This window comes from Marmota monax, unplaced genomic scaffold (assembly GCF_021218885.2).
Source record: "Marmota monax isolate L192 unplaced genomic scaffold, Marmota_monax_Labrador192_F-V1.1 WCK01_AAM20220418_F8-fsc00002, whole genome shotgun sequence".
Classification (NCBI taxonomy): Eukaryota; Metazoa; Chordata; class Mammalia; order Rodentia; family Sciuridae; genus Marmota; species Marmota monax.
This window is the reverse complement of record NW_026693571.1, coordinates 14,249,401-14,269,494: the sequence shown is the minus strand read 5'-3', so window position 1 is coordinate 14,269,494 and position 20,094 is coordinate 14,249,401. Positions and strand designations below refer to the sequence as shown.

Genomic DNA, 20,094 nt, shown 5'->3' with positions numbered 1-20,094 from the left:
ACTAGTGCCAGCTAATATTTTTTTTTCTTAAAAATTCTAGATTAAAACGACTGCTTAAAAGATGACCATTATTTGAATCATTTCTTAGTTTTAAAGAAAAAAATAGGTTATTAAAAGTAGGAAAATAAGCATTTTATTGTAATAAAATTCAAATGATCAGAATAACAAATATAATCAAGATACAATAAATATAATCAAGTGTATGATTATGCTATTTTTCCCTTTTGCTTTTCTTTAGGTGGATCCAAAGTACAAAATGCCAAATTCTAGCTTACACCATTCCTATTTCCTTTCTGACCCAGTGCTCGGGTTTCTTAATGCTGAAACAAATGAACAAGACCAAATCAAGCCAAGGCAAACTTAGAGGACCTGCCAGGACCTCCCTTCCCTTCTGCCAGGCTCCCTAAAAGAGCAATCAACACATTCGGGCTTTGGTTCCTCTGTTCGAACTTCTCAATCAATAACAACCCTGCTTTCCTTGGCAAGGTTCTTTCATTTGTTATCACTGACTCCAGGAAACTCTCCCGTGCTGTCCCATATGGAAGTCATCACGTTTCCAATTAAAACCTTTGTAACTTATACAGACTTTCTGACCACATCACACTGTCTTATAATAATTTTATGTTTTTTTTTATTCCAAGTAGTAAGTGAGCCCTGAGACAAACATCTATGTCTTATTAATTTCTGCTCCAAACCACTGTTTCCCTAAGTGTCTGATAAATTGAATTGAAAATCATTAGAGAGAATTAACTTACGTGAAATGTTGTTTGGGACCTTCTGGCCATTGAACGTAGCAAAGAGTGCGGCTGGGCATGACTTTGATTTTGGAATAAAGACACTGAGGAAAGGCAAGTAGAAATGCCAGAATCCAAATACTTCCAATGACAATCCTGGTAGCTGTGGCAGACAGTCTGGGTTTCAAGGGGTCAATAATGGCCATATACCTATATGGAAAAAAAAAAAGAATGTTTTGTTGATTCTTTTGATGTTGGAGTTTAAAAATTAACTTCAAAGGTATTTCTATAGATGCAATTATCTCTGTTCTGGTAAATGAGTTGATGAAGATTTGGGTTGTACAAAGGCGGTAGTCTGAGGAACCAGGCAGATCTAGGTTCAAATCCTATTCTGACAGTTGCTTAACCTTTTTAAACCTCAGCTTCATTATTTTTAAAATAGAAATAAGAACACCCACTTAGGGTTCAGTAAGATCAATAGAAATAATATAAGTGAAGAATATTGATTGTTTGGTGCTGTGCCTACCACATCATCAAAATTCATAAACGTGTGTTGAATTGAATTGAAAAGGCACATAATAGGTGCTTAAAAATACTAGTTCCTCTCCTCAAAGTCTTCATTTCTTTTCTGTCTCTTTATCTTCTTAAAAAATTTTGACAAAGTAATATGGATGGTACCTATATAATTGACAAAGATGAAGAACTACAATAAAAAATGTGGTCAACATAGTCATTTAAAAGTAGCAGGAGACAAATTCAGGATTCAGGTATGATGGATAAATCAAATTTGATTGAGGCCATGATTTCCTGTTACCCAACAAATTGGACTCACACTGCGTTGTGTAAATCTTTCTGGTATCTAACCTAGTGCCATTACAACTATGTAACTGGAAAACATAGTTATAAATGGGAAAATACATTTGAGGCTCAACAGAGTACACTTACATATGACTGTCAGTGAATCATGGGAAATTGGGAACTATGAATTCTTAAGAAAGGTCAAATCTTATTCCCTCGGTAAAAAAAGAAAATGATGTATCTCAGAGAAATAATTTTCAGTTTTAAATTGGATACCATATGGCTAAGTGCAAATTTGGCTAATGTTTAAAGAAGAAAATAATATATTATGTTAAAATTTAATATTTATATCAATAAAGCATTACACTGTTGGCTATTTTGTGTTTTTCACAGACATTTTAAAATACATAAAATTTCCAAAGATGATATTTCTGTCAAAGAATGATTATTGCTTAGCCTAAAATATTTTAAACTTAAGAAAAATTATTTCAAAATAAGGATAATATAATTTACCAGTTTGTTTATTTCTCTTTGTGTAACTATTAGAACTTTTTATATGTTTATTTTTATGCAATGCTAAGGATCAAATCCAGTGCTTCACACATGCTAGGCAATCGCTCTGCCACTGAGTTATGGCCCCAGCCCATTACTATTAGGTTTTTAGTAGCAATATTGGAAATTATGTTTACATTATTATTAATATTGACTTTAGTTACAATTTTCCTACCGTAATATTCTTTATTCATTATGTTTGATGGCTAATAGGCAAACATGAATCAGACATAAAAAAAATTTGCTCTTCTGTGATTGGCTTATTTCACTGAGCTGGAGGATTCCACATATCTGAGGTACCTAAAAATAGTCAAATTCCAGGGAAGCAGAGAGTAGAACGGTAATTGGCAGTGGGTAGCAGAAGACAATGAGAAATTGTTGCATAGGGTGTAAACTTTCAGTTTTGCAAGACAGAAAACAGCTCTGGAGATTTGCTATACAATACAGTACCTTAATTTTCAAGTGGTATAGTTTAAAATTTGTTCAGAGGATAGATTTTATGTTAACAGATATGTTGTTACTGCATAAACAAAATAAAACAAAACAGCTCTCCCAGATCATAACACAAAGAAAGCTTTGGCCGCAATGGATATATTTAATATCTTGCTTATTGTGATTATATCATAGCTGTATATGCTTGTTCAAACTCGTTGGAATGTATATGTTAAGTAGGTACAATTTTTGTGTGTCAAGTAAATCTTAATAAAAAAAGTAGAAAAATAAAAACTATAAAATAAAACCTTGGTTTAGGAGAACAAAATGAACCATATAAAGAAAATATAATGAACAGTTAAATGGAAAACTATTTAAAATTCACGTCTTGGTGCTTATGTTGGTGAAGATATTACAAGAAACAATTTTTGACTGCTAACCAGGGCCATTTTATACATTTAGTACCTAGAGTAATATTATCAAGTAGATAATATTTTTATTTTACAGAAAAGAAAATTGAGTTTAAAGTGATTAAATAAAATAGTCATAATGACAAGAGGAATTCTAAATTAGTTGTGCCAGTCTTAAAAATCCATATAGTTACTATTTATAGCTTTTGAATATAACCATTCATGTAAAGAATTGTGGAATAGAAAAAAAATATGTAATGTTGCTAACTTCCCAAAGAATCAGAAGTAGTATTATGCTTTTGAATCCAAAAACTTTTATGTGTAATATTAAAAACAAAATCAAACATGAATTGCAAGCTATCTTGCCACTGCTGTTGATGATAACCCACACAGTATTTATCACAGTATATCAATATATATTTCCCAGCCAAGCACAACACTTGTCAATAAATTTTATTGTAGTACTAAAATAAATATTCCCCAATTCTATTGTAATCTTTTACTTTTTGTGCCCTAGAAGTTTATAAATGCAATTTGAATATTTATACAGTTGCTTTTATAAGACTAATAAAAGACTCTTGTATGGCTACCATTGCTCAGACAATTCAAAATAAATTGCAAATTTATTATTAATTAATTGGGCCACTTATCCTGATTCTATATAAGCTATTTCCTGAGAGGTAAACTATTGTTTTATTTGAATTATGTGGAAACAATTTATGTTTTCAATATTTTAGTGAGAATAAAAATATTGAAACGTCAGGCAGGCATGATTGCCATTTCTGTTCTTTCTATTATTTATTTTTTCAACAAAATATTTATTGAAAGCTTCCTGTGGCATTTCAAACACCAAGATAATACAGCACAGAGCAAAAATGACCTTCACAGATCTCAAAGCTGATGAAATAGATAAGTACTAAATTAGTCTATTTTCTGTTGCTATGAAAAATACCTGAAGCTGTGTATTTTATGTGGAAAAGAAGCTATTTGACTCACAGTTTGGGAGGCTCAGAGATGAGGCACTGGCATCAGCCTGGCTCTCCTAAGTGCCTTGGGGTGAACAGTACTACAATGGCAGGAGCACTTGTGAGAGGAAACACCAAGTGGGAAGCCAGAGAGTGAGGAGGGGCCAGGCTTGCTCTCACAAGAACTAATGGGGATCCCTTGACTGTTAAGTCTCTGAGAGGGCAGCCCTGGTGACCTAACCATACTCCACTATGCTCTGCCACCATTAAAAATTCCCACCACCATATTAGGGTCCTAGCTTCCAATTGAATCCCAGGGGGATAAATCACAACCACATCCAAACCATAGTAAAATGTAACCAAATGATCTCACCAATAATAAAAATTACAAATGTAACAACTGTCATAAAGACAAAGTCAAGTGAATGCATTAACTGAGAAAAATATGTTGAGACGATACATCAGTATTCCTTAGGATACATCAGTATTCCTTAAGATACACCACTCTGGGTTGAAACATGGAAACGTGAGAAGACAAAGTGTCAGAAAAGTGAGGGTTGCAAAGAAGATTACTGGGGAAATGGATAATCTGTGGAATACTCTTGGGTGCATGGGGGTTTTTAGGTGTTGTGCCGCAGTCTGGCTGGGCACAATCAGGAGCCACTTGTCAAAAGAAACTAACTTTATTTTTAGAACCACACACGACAAACAAAATAGTCTCTCAGGAAAAACCCTCAGAGCCTCAACTGCCACCACCGGCTTTCCACAAGCCTCTCTCTCCCACACAAGCTTCTCCCCACCTCCCACAATCCTCCTGCTCTTGAGGCCGATTGGCTGGGTCACGTGGGCGGAGCCAAAAAAGTCCCCCAATGAGCAGCTCCGTGGTCTGAAAGGGCAGGGAAACAGTCCAATGAGCATCACCGCAGAGGAGCCAATCAGCTAGATGTTGCTGGGGCCGAGGAGCCAATCAGCTAGATGTTGCTGGGGCCGCTGTGAGCCAATCATCAGCCAGCAGCTGGAAGTTTGCTGGCAGCTGGAAGTTTGCTGGGGCCCCTTTGGCTGTGGCTCTCAACATCTCCCCCTCTCTGTTTAAACAACAAGCATGTGGCTTAGGGACCGTGCCTGTTAGGCAGTCCAATTCAACATATGGTCCTTACCCGTCATCGGATGAACTGACCTCTAGGCGTCAGCCTCCTGTCTTAGGTTGGTACCACTGCAATTGGATCATACCCGTCACTGACTACCGGTCCAGCATACAGCCATACTTGTGGATAGGCCTTTGCACCTGTGGGGGGGTGAGGTTCTTTGCCTCACCTCTGTTGACCCCCAAATTTTAGACCATCACTAGTAGAGGAGGATGCAAAATGCCATGACATTAAGCCAATTGAGGGCTCCTTTGAAAAATTGTACCACCGGTGACATCATCAGCAAAAATACCCCAACACTACCATAAGTCGCTGCACCAACAGATAGTTCACAATGCATACAGGTGAGCTCACAATGTGTCCAGGCAAGTTCTGCAAGCAGTTCAGTGATGGCTATTGTAGAAGCTGTAGATTGGTTTTATCTTTGACTTCACCAGCACTGGGATGAAAATAGGAATTCTGGCAATAATGGCTAAAGAAAAAATTATGTAACATTCCAGAAGGCACTAAAAGAAAACAATTTTCTTAACAATTTACATTATCTTTAAGAGAATTATTAAATATAATGAAAAGGAAAGGTGAAAGTAAACAAACAGATCTGTTAACCTTCTTTTTTGTTTACATATTAAAACAATCCTCAACAGTTGTTTACCCAATTTAAATTAAACCATATAAATCACGTGAAAAAAAAAAATTTGGATCCATTTTATCATGAGCGCTCATCATATATGATATATGGACATACGTACATTCAAACATATAACACAAAACACAAGTGTGCACACATAATATAATACATACAACACATAACATTATAGTAAAGGCCTTATAACTTTTTACAGGTGAAATCTCCATTGCAATGCTTAAAAACTCTATAGTCAAAAAATAGAACTGATCAGCAAAACATTAACCTAGGTCTGTATGAGCTCAAAAAACAAAATAGAACTTCATGATATGGCAAAGGGCAATAATAAAATAGATATTGAAAAAAGCATCCTGGTTCTGTTGCAGATGTAAGAATAGCCAAACTGGAGTTTTGGATATCAGTTGTTATGGATTTGAGCCAAATCATCTTCTTTTTGGTCTGTAGAAATCGCTTTAGTTAATCTTTCTGGAATCCAAATCGGCTGCTGTTCTCCCTGTGGAAACACATAAACAGACCCCCGACTCCAGACAATCACTGGGTCAGGACCTTGGTTAATCTCTCTGGAATCCAAATCGGCTGCTGTTCTCCCTGTGGAAACACACAAACAGACCCCCGACTCCAGACAATTACTGGGTCAGGACCTTTCCATTGTCCTGTTAGAATATCCTTCCAAAGTACCTTGGGCTTATGTACATTTTTTGGACACATATGCCTTTCCGCAGCACTAAGTCCTGATGAATCCAAATTTAAAAAGTTTAGAGTAAAAAGGGTTATTTTAAGTTTATCTTTGGGGAATATATACCCCTTCCCAATTCCTTCTTTTTGCTTTAATAAGTACATTTTAATAGTTTGATGAGCTCTTTCAACTATGCCTTGTCCCTGTGGATTGTATGGGATTCCTGTTATATGAGTAATGCCAAATGTTGAGCAAAATTGTTTAAAAGAGGTAGAAGTATAACCAGGGGCATTATCTGTTTTTAACTGTTTTGGAACGCCCACAGTGGCAAAATTTTGTAAGCAATGAGCTATAACATCTTTAGTTTTTTCTCTGGCATGAAGGGAGCCCATCAAAAATCCAGAAGAAGTATCAACTGTAACATGCAAATATTTTAATTTTCCAAATTCTGGCAAGTGTGTGACGTCCATCTGCCAAATATGGTTAGGTATCAATCCTTTAGGATTGACTCCAAGATTAACTTGTGGTAAAAAGGTCACACAATTTTGACATTGTTTTATTATTTGTCTAGCTTGTTCCTTAGTTATTTTAAAATGCTTTTGTAAAGTATTAGCATTGACATGGAACTTTTTATGAAAATTTATAGCTTCTTCTAGTGTAGAGAAAATATGTATGTCATGTGTAGTTTTATCTGCTAAATCATTGCCCAAACTAAGGGCTCCAGGCAATCCTGTATGTGCCCTGATATGTCCTATAAAGAATGGATCTTTTCTGTCCCAGATTAGACTTTGTATAGTGGAAAGCAAAGAGAAAACAGTAGAAGAAGGGGAAATCCTACCAGCATCTTCAAGAGATACTATAGCATTAACTACATACTGACTATCAGAAAATAAATTAAATACAGAATCTTTAAACATCACAAAAGCTTGTAAAACTGCATTAAGCTCTACCTTTTGAGCTGATTGTTTGGGTACTAAAAATGTAAAAGTTTGATCAGGGGTAACTACTGCTGCTGTACCATTATTTGACCCATCAGTGAATATATTTGGAGCATTCATGATAGGTGTTTTTCTTGTCATTTTTGGAAAAATTACAGGATGCAATGACCAAAAAGACAATAAAGGATTAGATGGTAAGTGGTTATCAAATGAAACATTAGATTTGCACATGATTATTGCCCAAGTATTTAACTCATTAGCTAACTCATCAATTTGATTCATAGTATATGGAGTAATAATTTTATTGGGAGAAATTCCAAACACTCCCTTTGCTGCTTTTATTCCTTTGAGTATTAATTGTCCTACAGCCTCAGGATACCTAGTAAGAATAGTGTTAGGAGAATAAGATAAATGTATCCATAATAATGGACCTTCTTGCCAAAATACTCCTGTAGGAATATTTTTTGTTGGTAGTACAATAAATAATAAAGGCAAACTTATATCAATTCTATCCAAATGCATATTTTCCATATATGTTTCAATGATTTTTAATGCCTTTCTTGCTTCAGGCGTTAACATTCGGGGTGAATTTGGATCTGATGGACCTTTTAGGATATCAAATAAAGGTCCCAACTCTCCTGTTGGTATACCTAAATAAGGCCTTATCCAATTTATGTCTCCTAATAACTTTTGAAAGTCATTAAGTGATTTGAGTTGATCTACTCGTATTTGAATTTTTGGTGGACGGACCATGGTTGAGGATAATAGAACTCCTAAATAATTAATTGGAAAATTTAATTGTACTTTATCTATTGCTATCTCTAGATTATAATTTTTTAATAAGTTTGTAAGTGTGGCATAACATTCTAGCAATGTGTTTTTATCTTTGTGTGCTAATAATACATCATCCATATAGTGAAATATTTGTAGTTCAGGATTTTGATTTCTAAGTGGCTGGATTACTTTGTTAACATAAATTTGACACATAGTTGGGCTGTTAACCATCCCTTGAGGGCGTACTTTCCATTCATATCTCTGATCAGGACCTTCATGATTCAGTGCAGGGATAGTAAATGCAAAACGTGGACTATCCTCAGGATGAATTGGAATTGAAAAAAAACAATCTTTAATATCTATAACTAAAACATACCAGGTTTTTGGCAAAGCAGACAACTGAGGAATCCCTGATTGAGCAGGTCCCATAATAACCATCTCATTATTAATGGCTCTTAAATCTTGCAGTAATCTCCATTTACCAGATTTCTTTTTGATGACAAAAATGGGAGTATTATGGGGAGATACAGAAGGTTGTATATGTCCTTCTGCTAATTGTTGTTTGACCAGGTCATGGGCTGCTTGTATCTTTTCTTTAGTCAGGGGCCACTGAGGAACCCATACTGGTCTTTCTGATTTCCAAGTAATTTTTATTGTCTCAGTGGCCCTTTCTGAAAATCCAACCCATGTCTGTCTGTTCCTTGATCTATTTGTATTGGTGCTGCTATACCTTGTTCTTGTTTTTCTAATCTTTTTCCTTTCCTAAAACCTTGTCTAGTCATAATAGTGGGTGCATTTTGGTTGATGTTATTTGTTAATGTCAAACCTAATTGATCTAGGACATCTCGTCCCCATAAATTTACGGGAAGATGATCCAATACATATGGCTGTATAGTTCCTTCACATCCTTCAGGATCCTTCCAATCTAATACCATTGCACTTCTATGGGGATTAGTCGCCACTCCTAGGCCTCGAAGCGTTTGAGTGGCTTGTTGTAATGGCCAATGTTTTGGCCATTCTTGACGAGAGATGATGCTAAGGTCTGCACCTGTATCCAGTAGCCCATTAAATTCATGTCCTTGAATATTTAGTTTTAGCATGGGGCGAGAATCTAAATTTAAAGAAAGCATAGCCCAATCTACACCTGTGGAGCCTAATCCCTTGGAACCTCTTTCTACAGTACGACTGGAAAATTTATCATGTAGGCTGGGTATTATTAGTAACTGTGCTATTCTATCTCCTGGTGAAATTACTGATATACCCTTTGGAGAACTGGCTATAATTTTTATTTCACCTTCATAATCGGGATCAATTACCCCAGGACTTATCATAAGTCCTTTTAGAGTAGAAGAGCTGCGTCCCAATAATAAGCCTACTGTTCCTTTGGGAAGAGGTCCTTTCACCCCTGTGGGAATGATTTGAACTCCCATCTCTGGAGTTAGTACTGCTCTGGCGGAGGCGCAGATGTCCAACCCTGCGCTCCCTCTGGTTTGTCTGATGAGGGATCTGATGGACAATGTGTCCTGGGCACTACCCTGATGGGGTTGCTGGGTTCCTCCAGTGCTCCGTATATTTGTGGTTTTGGGCCCCGGAGCATTGGGCCCCCCTGTCCGTTTTTTGGCAATGGAGCCCGATGCCTTTCTCCACGATATTGTGGATAAACACCTGGTCCTTGTTCGTTTTTTGATAATGGAGTACCCTCTATGGTGGTTTGAGAACGGCATTCATTAGCCCAATGTCTCCCTCTACGGCATCGTGGGCAAATACCTGGTATTCTACTCCTTTGATACCTAGTTTTGTTAAACCCTCCTCCAATGGGGCAATTCCTTTTAAAATGTCCTGTTTGTTCACAATTGTAGCATGTTCTTGGCCTGGCATCTAAAGCCTGTTTTACTGCAGCTGCCACAATTTGCCCTTGTTCATTAATGTCTCTGGCATCTAAAGCCTGTTTTACTGCAGCTGCCACGACTTGCTCTTGTTCATTCATGTCTCTACATAATTTAATATATGTGTTTAAATCTTCATGTTTCCATGGTCTAATGATATCTCTGCACCAACGATTTGCTTGCTCATAAGCCAGGTGTTTTAGTAATGGCATTGCTTGTTCTGTATTCCCAAAAACTCTGGTAGCTGTTTGAATAAGCCTATCTACAAATTCAGCATAAGGTTCATTAGCTCCTTGTATTACCTTAGATAATTGACCTTGTAAACCTCCATGTCCTTGTAAAGTCTTCCATGCCTTAATTGCATCTGCAGCAATTTGTGCGTATACGCCAGGATCATATGCAATTTGTTGCTGCTGATCCTCATAAGGTCCCTTTCCTAACAACATATCTAGATTTCTCTGAGGATAACCAGCTGCTGCATTTCGCCTAGCCGTCTCCTTGCAAAATTCCTCATTGGCAACCTTCCATAACAGGTATTGTCCTCCATTTAGCACAGCTTTACACATATTAGCCCAATCTGCTGGCGTCATGTTCAAGTTGTTAATGGATTCGACCAAGCTTACAGTGAAGGGTGCTTGAGGACCATAGGTTGTTACAGCCTCTTTTAGCTGCTTCACTGTTTTGAAATTTAAAACTTGGTAAAATCGCTGCCCTCCTGCCTCAAATACAGGGCATGTTAATATTTGAGACCTTGTCTCAGGATCCCAACTATCAACTGCGGGGGTTGGGGGCCTCCCAGCATATGGAGGTGGCGCTGTTAGTTGGACACTTACGCCCTCTGGTGATAGAAAGGTGTTAGTAGCAGTCTCCTGTAGAGGTGGTGCTGTTGGTTGGACACTTACACCCTCTGGTGATAGAAAGGTGTTAGTAGCAGTCTCCTGTTGTAACTTTCCCCTTCTTCTACTGTTTTCTCTTTGCTTTCCACTATACAAAGTCTAATCTTGTATAGACTAGATTAGACTATACAGTATGAAGATTCCTCAGGAAACTTGGAGTGGAACAAACATTTGTCCCAGTTATCCCCCTCCTCGGCATATTCCCAAAGGACTTAAAATCAGCATATTTTAGGAAGATGATCGCAACTGTTCAGAGGAACTGAGAATTGTCACAAGGTTTTTTGGGTTTCTCCTTCCTTCCCTCCTTCTCTCCCTCCTTCCTTCTCTTCTCTTCTTCCTCTCTCTCTCTCTCTCTCTCTCTCTCTCTTTCTCTCTCCCTCTTTCTTTCTTTCTTCATTCCTTCCTTCTTTCTTTCTTTCCAAGCTCTGTTGGAGGTGTTCAGGAATAGAGTAACCATTTATTGTGTGGATCAAAGAACATAAACTATTAGATGAATTACTGAAATAGATGAAAGTAAGCTTTCTCTCAATTTTGAATTCTAGCTCTAATCACAGACAAGTTATTTGAAAGCTAATCATAGTTCCAGGCCCTTACACTTAGGATTAAGAGAAGAAGCATATTGATAGGGACAAACTAGTGTGCTGAAAACTGCACATTTTGAAATAACTGTTTTTACTTTGTGTAACTTGAAAATGCTACAAGTATGACCCAATTATCAAATATTACTGAACTCAAATTCCTATCCAGCTATTTGTTTCCCTTACTGGCTTCTTTTTCTATGCTCCATCTATGTATGCAGTTAAAGAAAGCTACATATTATAATTGGCAGTAATACTAAATAATTCTTTTTTTTCAAATTTGATGACATTTTATTTATTTTTTTATTGGTTGCTCAAAATATTACAATGATCTTGACATATCATATTTCATACATTTGATTCAAGTGGGTTTTGAATTCTTATTTACCCCATGTACAGATTGCAGGATCACATTGGTTACACATCCACATTTACACATACTGCCATACTAGTGTCTGTTGTATTCTGCTGCCTTTCCTATCCCCTTCCTATCTCCCCTCCCATCCCCTCCCCTCCCATCTTCTCTCTCTACCCCATCTACTGTAATTCATTTCTCTCTTTTTTTCCCTTTCCCTTCACATCCTCTTATATGTAATTTTGTATAACAATGAAGTCTCCTTCCATTAATTCTTACAGGAATTTTTCTTAACCAATAGCTAAATTAAGAGTGCCATGCCCAAATCCCCATCATGTCAGCTTAGAAACAAAATTCCTCATCAAGACTTCTAAAGCATAAGAAGTAAAATCAAGAATCAATAAGTGGGATGGTACCAAACTAAAAAGCTTCTTCATAGCAAAGGAAACAACCAAGAAAGTGAACAGAGAGCCTACAGAATGGAAGAGAATCTTTGCCACCTGTACCTAAGATAGAGCATTAATCTCCAGAATACATAAAAAACTCAAAAAACTTAACACCAAAAACCACAAATAACACAATTATAATTGGGCAAAGGAACCCAACAGACACTTTACAGAAGAAGAAATATAATCCATCAACAAATATATGAAAACATGTTCAACATCACTAGCAATTTGACAAATGCAAATTAAAATAACACTAAGATTTCATCTCACTCTAGTCAGAATGGTAATTATCAAGAATACAATTAACAATGTTGGCAAGGATGTGGGGAAAAAGGTACATTCATACATTGCAAATTGGGCAAACACTCTGGAAAGCAGTATGGAGATGCTTCAGAAATCTTGGAGTGGAACCACTATTTGACCCAGTTATTCCCCTCCTCAGCATATTCCCAAAGGAATTAAAATCAGCATATTACAGTGACACAGCCACACCAATGTTTATAACAATTCAATTCACAATAGTTAAGCTATGGAGCCAAGCTAGATGCCATTAAACAGATGAATGGACAAATAAAATGTGGTATACATACATAACAGAATATTACTCAGCCATAAAAAATGAAATTATGGTATTTGCTGATAGATGGATGGAACTGGAGACTATCATGCTAATTGAAATAAGCCAATCCTAAGAAATCAAAGACTGAACGTTCTCTCTGATATGTGGATGCTAACACACAATAAGGAGGAGGGAGGAGAGGAAAGAATAGAAGTTCAGTGGATTAGACAAAGGGGAATGAAGGGAAAGAGGAGTGGGAATGGGAAAGACAGTGGAATGAATCAGACATAACTTTCCTATGTTCATATATGAATACACAGTGTAACTCCACATCATGTTCAACCACAAGAATGGGAAGTTATACTCCATGTATGCATAATATGTCAAAATACATTCTACTGTCCTGTATAACAAAAAGAATAAATAAAAAATTACAGGAAAGGGTGTCATGAAAGTGGATGAAAATTATTTTATATATGTCCTCTTAAAATGTGAATGACTTCAGAAGAATCCTGAATGTGACCATATATAATAAAACTATGCTTATATTTCATCCATTGGTTTTTCATTATTGGAAAGTCAATATTTTGAGTGCTGTCATTTGAAATATCATATGTACATATTATTTGTTTTGATTCTTTCTTTTTGCATTTCTTTTGCATAGTCACAAACTTACCAGTCCAATTTATGATATCACCAAATCTGTTCTTTCCCTCCCTTCTAATTACCAATGTCTGGACCATTGAACCATCATAATGTGTTTTCTTGCTATTGCTTTGTCCTGGATTTCTTCACAATGTCTTCAAAATTATCTTTCTCAATATATCCTTGTTTCTTTGCTTCCTATAGATTAATAGCAACCCTTTACAGTCTTTACTATAGTGACAGTAACATTTTTTTTCTCTGAAATGTAGTACATTGTACCAGTCAAAACTCCAGGAAAAACATGTGGCATAGTCCAATAAGAAAACAAAACAGATTTTAATAAAAAGGCCATTTACAGAGTTGTGATTGTGGTGGAAATGAATAAACATTAGGATTAGTAATACTAAGGAGTGGGTACCACTGCTTTCCCAGGCCTAAAGGATGAAAGGATTCTAGAATCTGAAATTAGGAGATGAAGTTTGAGGAAGACACTCAACCAGAGATATGGATATATTTTGAATAGCCAGCCAATTTGCAACAGTCCTGAAGGAAAGGAATGGTAGATAGACCCCTAAATCACTGTCATGCCTTCTCTCATTTCCTCCCATTGTCTAGGCAAGGCCAACAAATTCTGAATGAGAGGGGTTCTCTTCATGAAGTACCCACAGTCTTGGGGGTGGGGTGGGAACAGAAAAAGGGATGGAATTCACAGAGAGTAGAGTAGATCTGAACCGAAAAGCAGAAATGATCCCTTTTGTTCATACCTTGGTTTAAGTTTTATAATTGGGAAACTTCCTTTCCTTTGATTTCCACTCAGATACAGAATGATCACCATAGATTCTTTCTGTTCTCTTCTTCCTGAGCTAGTTTTTACATACTCAAGTGTTCCAAAGGTATTATGCTTATGCTTAACTTTTACCTCATGATCTCCAAGAGGAAAGGGATACTGATTTATTCTTTCTTCAGTTTCATAACATCTTTTAATATATCTGGTCCACAGTAGTCAATGTAATCGTCAAATGGTGACCGCAGATTGTTCTTCACTATTTAGACATAGGTATAAATGAATCATCATTTACAAATGAGTGCTTCAGAATATATACCATTTTAAGGGGTTAGTTTTCTTTATTTTGCTAAATATGAATAAAAAAACATTACAGAGTTATCTTTATAATGTCAAAATTACCTTAAACTACACAATACATTTGAACAGAGTTAGATAATGTCAGCCACAATAAATATTCAACCTAAGTCATTCTAAACTATAGTAGACATGATGAAATTAACATTTGGGAAGAAAAAGATCCATAGAGGTAAACTTAAGACAATAGAAAAATAAGAAATAACTTATTTAAAGTGATTCTTAGGTACTTGTGGTTGACATGGAGAAAAATAAGTTTATGTGAAAATTCCAATCTAAGGATTAAAAAACTCAATTTTTAACATTGTCCCTAGCTTTTCAAGAGAAATTACTTTCATTACAGTAATGTGGAACAGGTGATAATTCTTTTAAATCTCTAACAATTTTTTGAATGAAGAGTAATGAGATCTTTTCTGTAACTGGAACAAGGGCCTCTAGTGTTCAGTGATTCACTGGTTAAATTGAAATAGTTCATGCTACATTTGGAGAATTTGTAAGTACTTTAGTTGCCCTAGGAATTAATCATTTTATTTTGTTTAATCTAGAGCCACAGCATATCAAACACTTTTCTTATATAAGTACCTGTTCTAGTTCCTGTACATCATCCTTAAATTCACAGGGACAAGGACATCAGTCAAGTAGGAGAATTTCCAAATGATTTGGGTATTTAAGTCACAATGATATAATTGGTTAAGTGTGCAATGGGAGAAAGTATTAGGTAATCTCAAAACTCAGATAATATAGGTGGAAAATAGATGCCTCTTAATTACATTTTCATGGTATCCTATTAAAGTTGATTTGAGCTCAATTTAGTCAGTGATAAAAAGAATTTTAAAACTTGCCCCTTTCCAGTCATCCACTCTTACAATTAAGCTTGTATTGAGTACTGAATGAATGTAAAAGTTATCTTAGATTCTATAACAATAAATAATAGTAAATGCTATAAAGATAAACAAAACAATAAAAAATATAGAAAATAGCACAAGGTAAGGTAGTTGTTTATTGTTTTGTAAAGACTACTTATCTGCATACCACATTTATGAATCTGAGATTCTTTATTTTAATTGCCTCGGCACTTTGTGGACTATTACTCTTCCAAGTCTTTCCAAGCTCATGAGACAAATGATTTAGGTCATATAATTTGACTTCAAAGAGCAAGTGTTTTCCAGTTCTGTAATTTTCACATTTCACTACTGAAGCAAATCAGGATGCCAGACAGTTCACCCTGAATGATCAATTTCTCACACTCTGGATTTAAGTTCCATTAATTTCAGAACATTATTATACTCACTTTATTATCTTCACAGTGTTAACTGACATCTCTCATGGTACATTAGTATGTACAAATAGGAAATTAAAATTTAGTTCTGGAGGGTGTGACTCTGCCCTGTCAGGTTGCTTTCTCTAGTTAAAGACCAATCATGGTCCTGAGTTCATACTTCTCCTGGTCCAAAATATTTAAACAGAATTCTCATCCTTCCTGGGGAGAACTGTGCTTCTGTGTTTGAAGTGACAATATAGCATATAAATAATGGCTCTTATGGACATTTTAAGATCAGCATATTTCAAATCTCAAGATTGGAATAGTTAGGCAGGTGGAAAAGGTTTTCAGCAGGGACTATCATATTTGATTTTTAGGAGCCAGAACTCTAACTCAAGATTGTAGTTGTAATTTTTGTTTTCATGAAATGTGCACTAAGGGTTCTCACTTCAGGAGTTTTCTCATTTTCAGGCTTTAGGTGCAGACATAAGACATCTATAAAACAGCAAGATTATATAGTCACTTTTGAGTTTGGGAAAGCTGGACTAGAGAAGAGGGTATGGGTGTTTTTAATTGCATTCTACTTATTTTAAAAATGTAAAATCAGGCACTTTTAAACTTTAGTTTGAAGATGCATATTTAAATTATATGATAGATGGTTTATTGTGAAAGCTGTCATCAGAGAAGTAAAAACTACATAGCATTTTTTCTTAAATAAGGGGGGTGGGTAAAGAGGTAAATTGGAAGCACATGGAATGCAGGAATTGAGACACAACATTTCATATCTTATTATATTATTTTTTGTCATTCTTTTACACATGGAGTCATTTGGTGTAATAAAAAAGGATTTGTGACATCTTAAATTCCACATGGAAAGCCTGTTATTGTACTGATAAACAACTATGTTTCTTTTCTGTTTCTCTTAAATACTTCAATTGAAAGTACTCTTTAACTCCTGTCAAATTATGCCTAAAATTATATTGACAGACTATGTGCAAGCAATGTCCAGTCCTTGAAGAAATAAAAGTGGGCTGTGCTCCTTAGATCTTAATGGGGATTAAGGATCAGTGGGAAATCACTTGCAAATATTTTTGTGTGCTTTGTATAATTAGATGAGTTAGGAGCTTTCGAAATGTAACCTCTATTTTGTGATTTTAATTTTTGATTATCATATTATTTGTTAACTAAATATTGGAACAATTAAAATCTGTCTCAAGAGTGTCTGGCTCGATAAAATTCCATCATTCCAGTGTAAAATATGTGCAATATCTAGCTACTTGAAAACCTTCACATAGAAACTGGGCAGGGTGAATGACAGCAGGGAATAACTCAGACTGCCAACTGGTGTAGTCAGCAACTTCTACATGTTGCATGCTAGCGATATAAAGAAAGCTATAGCTTAGTACTCATGCAAAAATTACTACATATTACGTACATAAAACTGAAGGTCTTCAATTCTACCATATTTGCATCTTCTAAAACAGAATATTATGAGACATTCATATTAACTTATGACGAAATAGTATTTATTTCTTAGGTTACATAACAAGTGGCTTTAAGGAGTTTCCAAGTCTATTCCTAGAAGAGTAGACTGATGATTTTACTTCTTTTCAATATACCTGTGCTTTGAGTTATTATTCTAAGTGGAATAACATTGAATAAACTTTGTTCTAATGGATTCCCTGCTCCCTTTTCATGATTAGCAGCCTCATGCCTTTATAAGGTATGGTCTGGATCTACAGGTAAAACTGACTTCAGGCCATGCACGGTGGTACACACCTGTTGTCCCAGCAGTTTGGGAGTAGAAGTCATGAGGATCTCAAGTTCAAAGCCAGCTGAAGCAAAAATGAGGTACTAAGCAATTCAATGAGACCCTGTCTCTAAAATAAGACACAAAATAGAGCTGGGAATGTGGCTCAGTGGTCAAGTGCCCATGAGTTCAATCTCTGATATCACCCCCCAAAAAACAAACAAACAAATAAACAAAAAACTGATTTCAAGAAAACAAGTAGCCAATGTGAGCTTGGATACTCTTTCTATTGTTAGCATAAAGAGCTACTTGATTGAGTAGTAATCACAGTGACAGAATGTAAAGAAAATGGTGCCGAATCTACAGGAGCTGTTGGAATTAGGAGGAATGTTTAAATTAGATTAAAAGAGAAAAATCTGAGCATGCCCAGTAGAAATGAAGGAATGTACTATAATAGGAAACACTATGGACATTTGCTCTAGTCACATTCCATTAGAAGATTTCCAGATTTATTTAAGGAAAATATATTGTTCTCATCATTATCAAGTGGAACTGCTCTGATAGCTGTATATACACTAGTGTCTTATTTGTACCTTAATATGTAGCTAAGAATGAAAATCTGCTCAGGAGGTATTTTTTTGGACTTTATCATCTTTTACTTAATCCATCCATCACCTGAAATTATTGATGACAAATATAGATTCTCTAGTTTTGTTTTTATCACCATGTAAAGAGCTTGTTAGCTCTCCAGAATAAGGAATTTCATTTATGTTCTCAGTAGGGCTTAATAGGGATATTAAATAATTGAAAATTGTTCTGAAGCTATAGTTGAACATCTATCTGTTTGACAGCAGCAGTCTCAACATTTTTCAAAAGAAAATGCTAATTTGTTCATGGTTTTCTATTTGAGTTAATTGTTTTATTTAAGTGTTCTCTCATTTTCCCATATATAGTTGAATAAAATTACTTTTTTGTTTTTGTTTTGTTTGGCTACCCTTCCTTTTGACATATTACAACCAACAGGCTCCCTGGTATGCTTTTTAAAGTTTTGAAATAAATTCACTTACCAAATTCAGAATGAAATTGAAGTTTAAAACATTAGAGGAGGTTAAATTGCATATAATATTTCACCCCCTACCAAAAATACAGATTAATATTGTTACACTTTAAGAGGGTCTCTCAACTCTAGTCACTTTTTGATGATAGCAAATTTACCCTAAAGCATAGTATCTCATGTCTTAAAATATACTGTCAGAAATTTATTGAGCATACTATCTTTCTTTGTTGCATCATCTTTTGTTTATAATTCATCTGAAGTCACAGATTATAAAATTTGTACCTGAATGAGAACTTTTATAATGACCCAGCATATTAAAAGTAAAACAATGATAAAAGATCTAACTTTTTAAGATAACTGGAGTGGCTAAGTTACCATAGTGAAATAAGTCAGGCACAGAGAGACAGATACTACACAATCTCACTCACTTGGTATTTGAGAAGGTTGTCATAGAAGTTGTCATGGAAGTTGGTTAGCAGAGGCTGAGGGGAATAGGGGAGAAGGGAGGGATGGGAGAGACAGACCAGTGGGTCTAAGTTACAGTTAGACAGGATCAAAAAGTCCTGGTGTGCTATTGCACATCAGGGTGACTATGGAGAATAATAACATAGTGTACATTTCAAAAAACTAGAAAAAATTTTAAATGATAAATGTTTTAGGAATTACAAATATTTACCTGATGTAAACATCACATGACATATATAGGTATTAAACTGTTATATGGTATGCTATTAGTATGCACACTTTTTTTTGTTTTTATGTATCAATTAAAATAAATTCAATTAAAAAATTGAAAAAAAATATTAAAAAAGCTTCAATAGCTATGTTACTTTTAGACACAGAAACATCAAAGAAAATTACCGGATATAAAGAAGATACTACAAAATGCTGAGGGTCAATTCACCAAAAACTGTAAGAATCCCTAATGTATCTGATAACAGAGCTTTAAAATGAAGCAAAAACTGACAGTATATGAATACATATTCAAATCCACAATTATAATTTAGAACTTCACAAACATTTTCTTATTAAAAATTGAAATAAGTCCCTTAAAAATGGGGACGCATTCTGAGAATTGCAATGTCGGGTGATTTTTGTCATTGTTCAAACATTTTAAAGTGTATTTGCACATGTGTAGGTTAGGCACTTGATGTGGCCTCAGTGCAATTCAGACAATAAAGAACATGAGTTACATGAAGTTGTTTCCATATCACTTGACATACTGTTTTAAGTAAACATATTTTAGTAAGTAGAAGGAATACACTCTAAAATAACATTAACAGTATAGTATAGTGAATTCATAAGCTAGTAATAGCCATTTATTATTATCAAGTATTATACATTGTACATAATGACATGTAATATAATTTTATATAGTAATTGGCAATAAAGTAGGTTTGTTCACACCAGCATCACACAAACACATGAGCCCTCTGTTGCACTAGGA

The 20,094-nt window shown here is 35.3% G+C and overlaps 1 protein-coding gene across 1 annotated transcript in view; it reads right to left on the bottom strand.

Moving 5' to 3' along the window:
* Window positions 1-20,094, bottom strand: part of Tacr3 (tachykinin receptor 3) — a 99,512-nt gene that overhangs the window by 50,149 nt on the left and 29,269 nt on the right. The window contains exon 2 of the mRNA XM_058583802.1: window positions 756-944. Coding sequence (XP_058439785.1) covers window positions 756-944 — 189 coding nt within the window. The remainder of the gene's footprint in view (window positions 1-755; window positions 945-20,094) is intronic.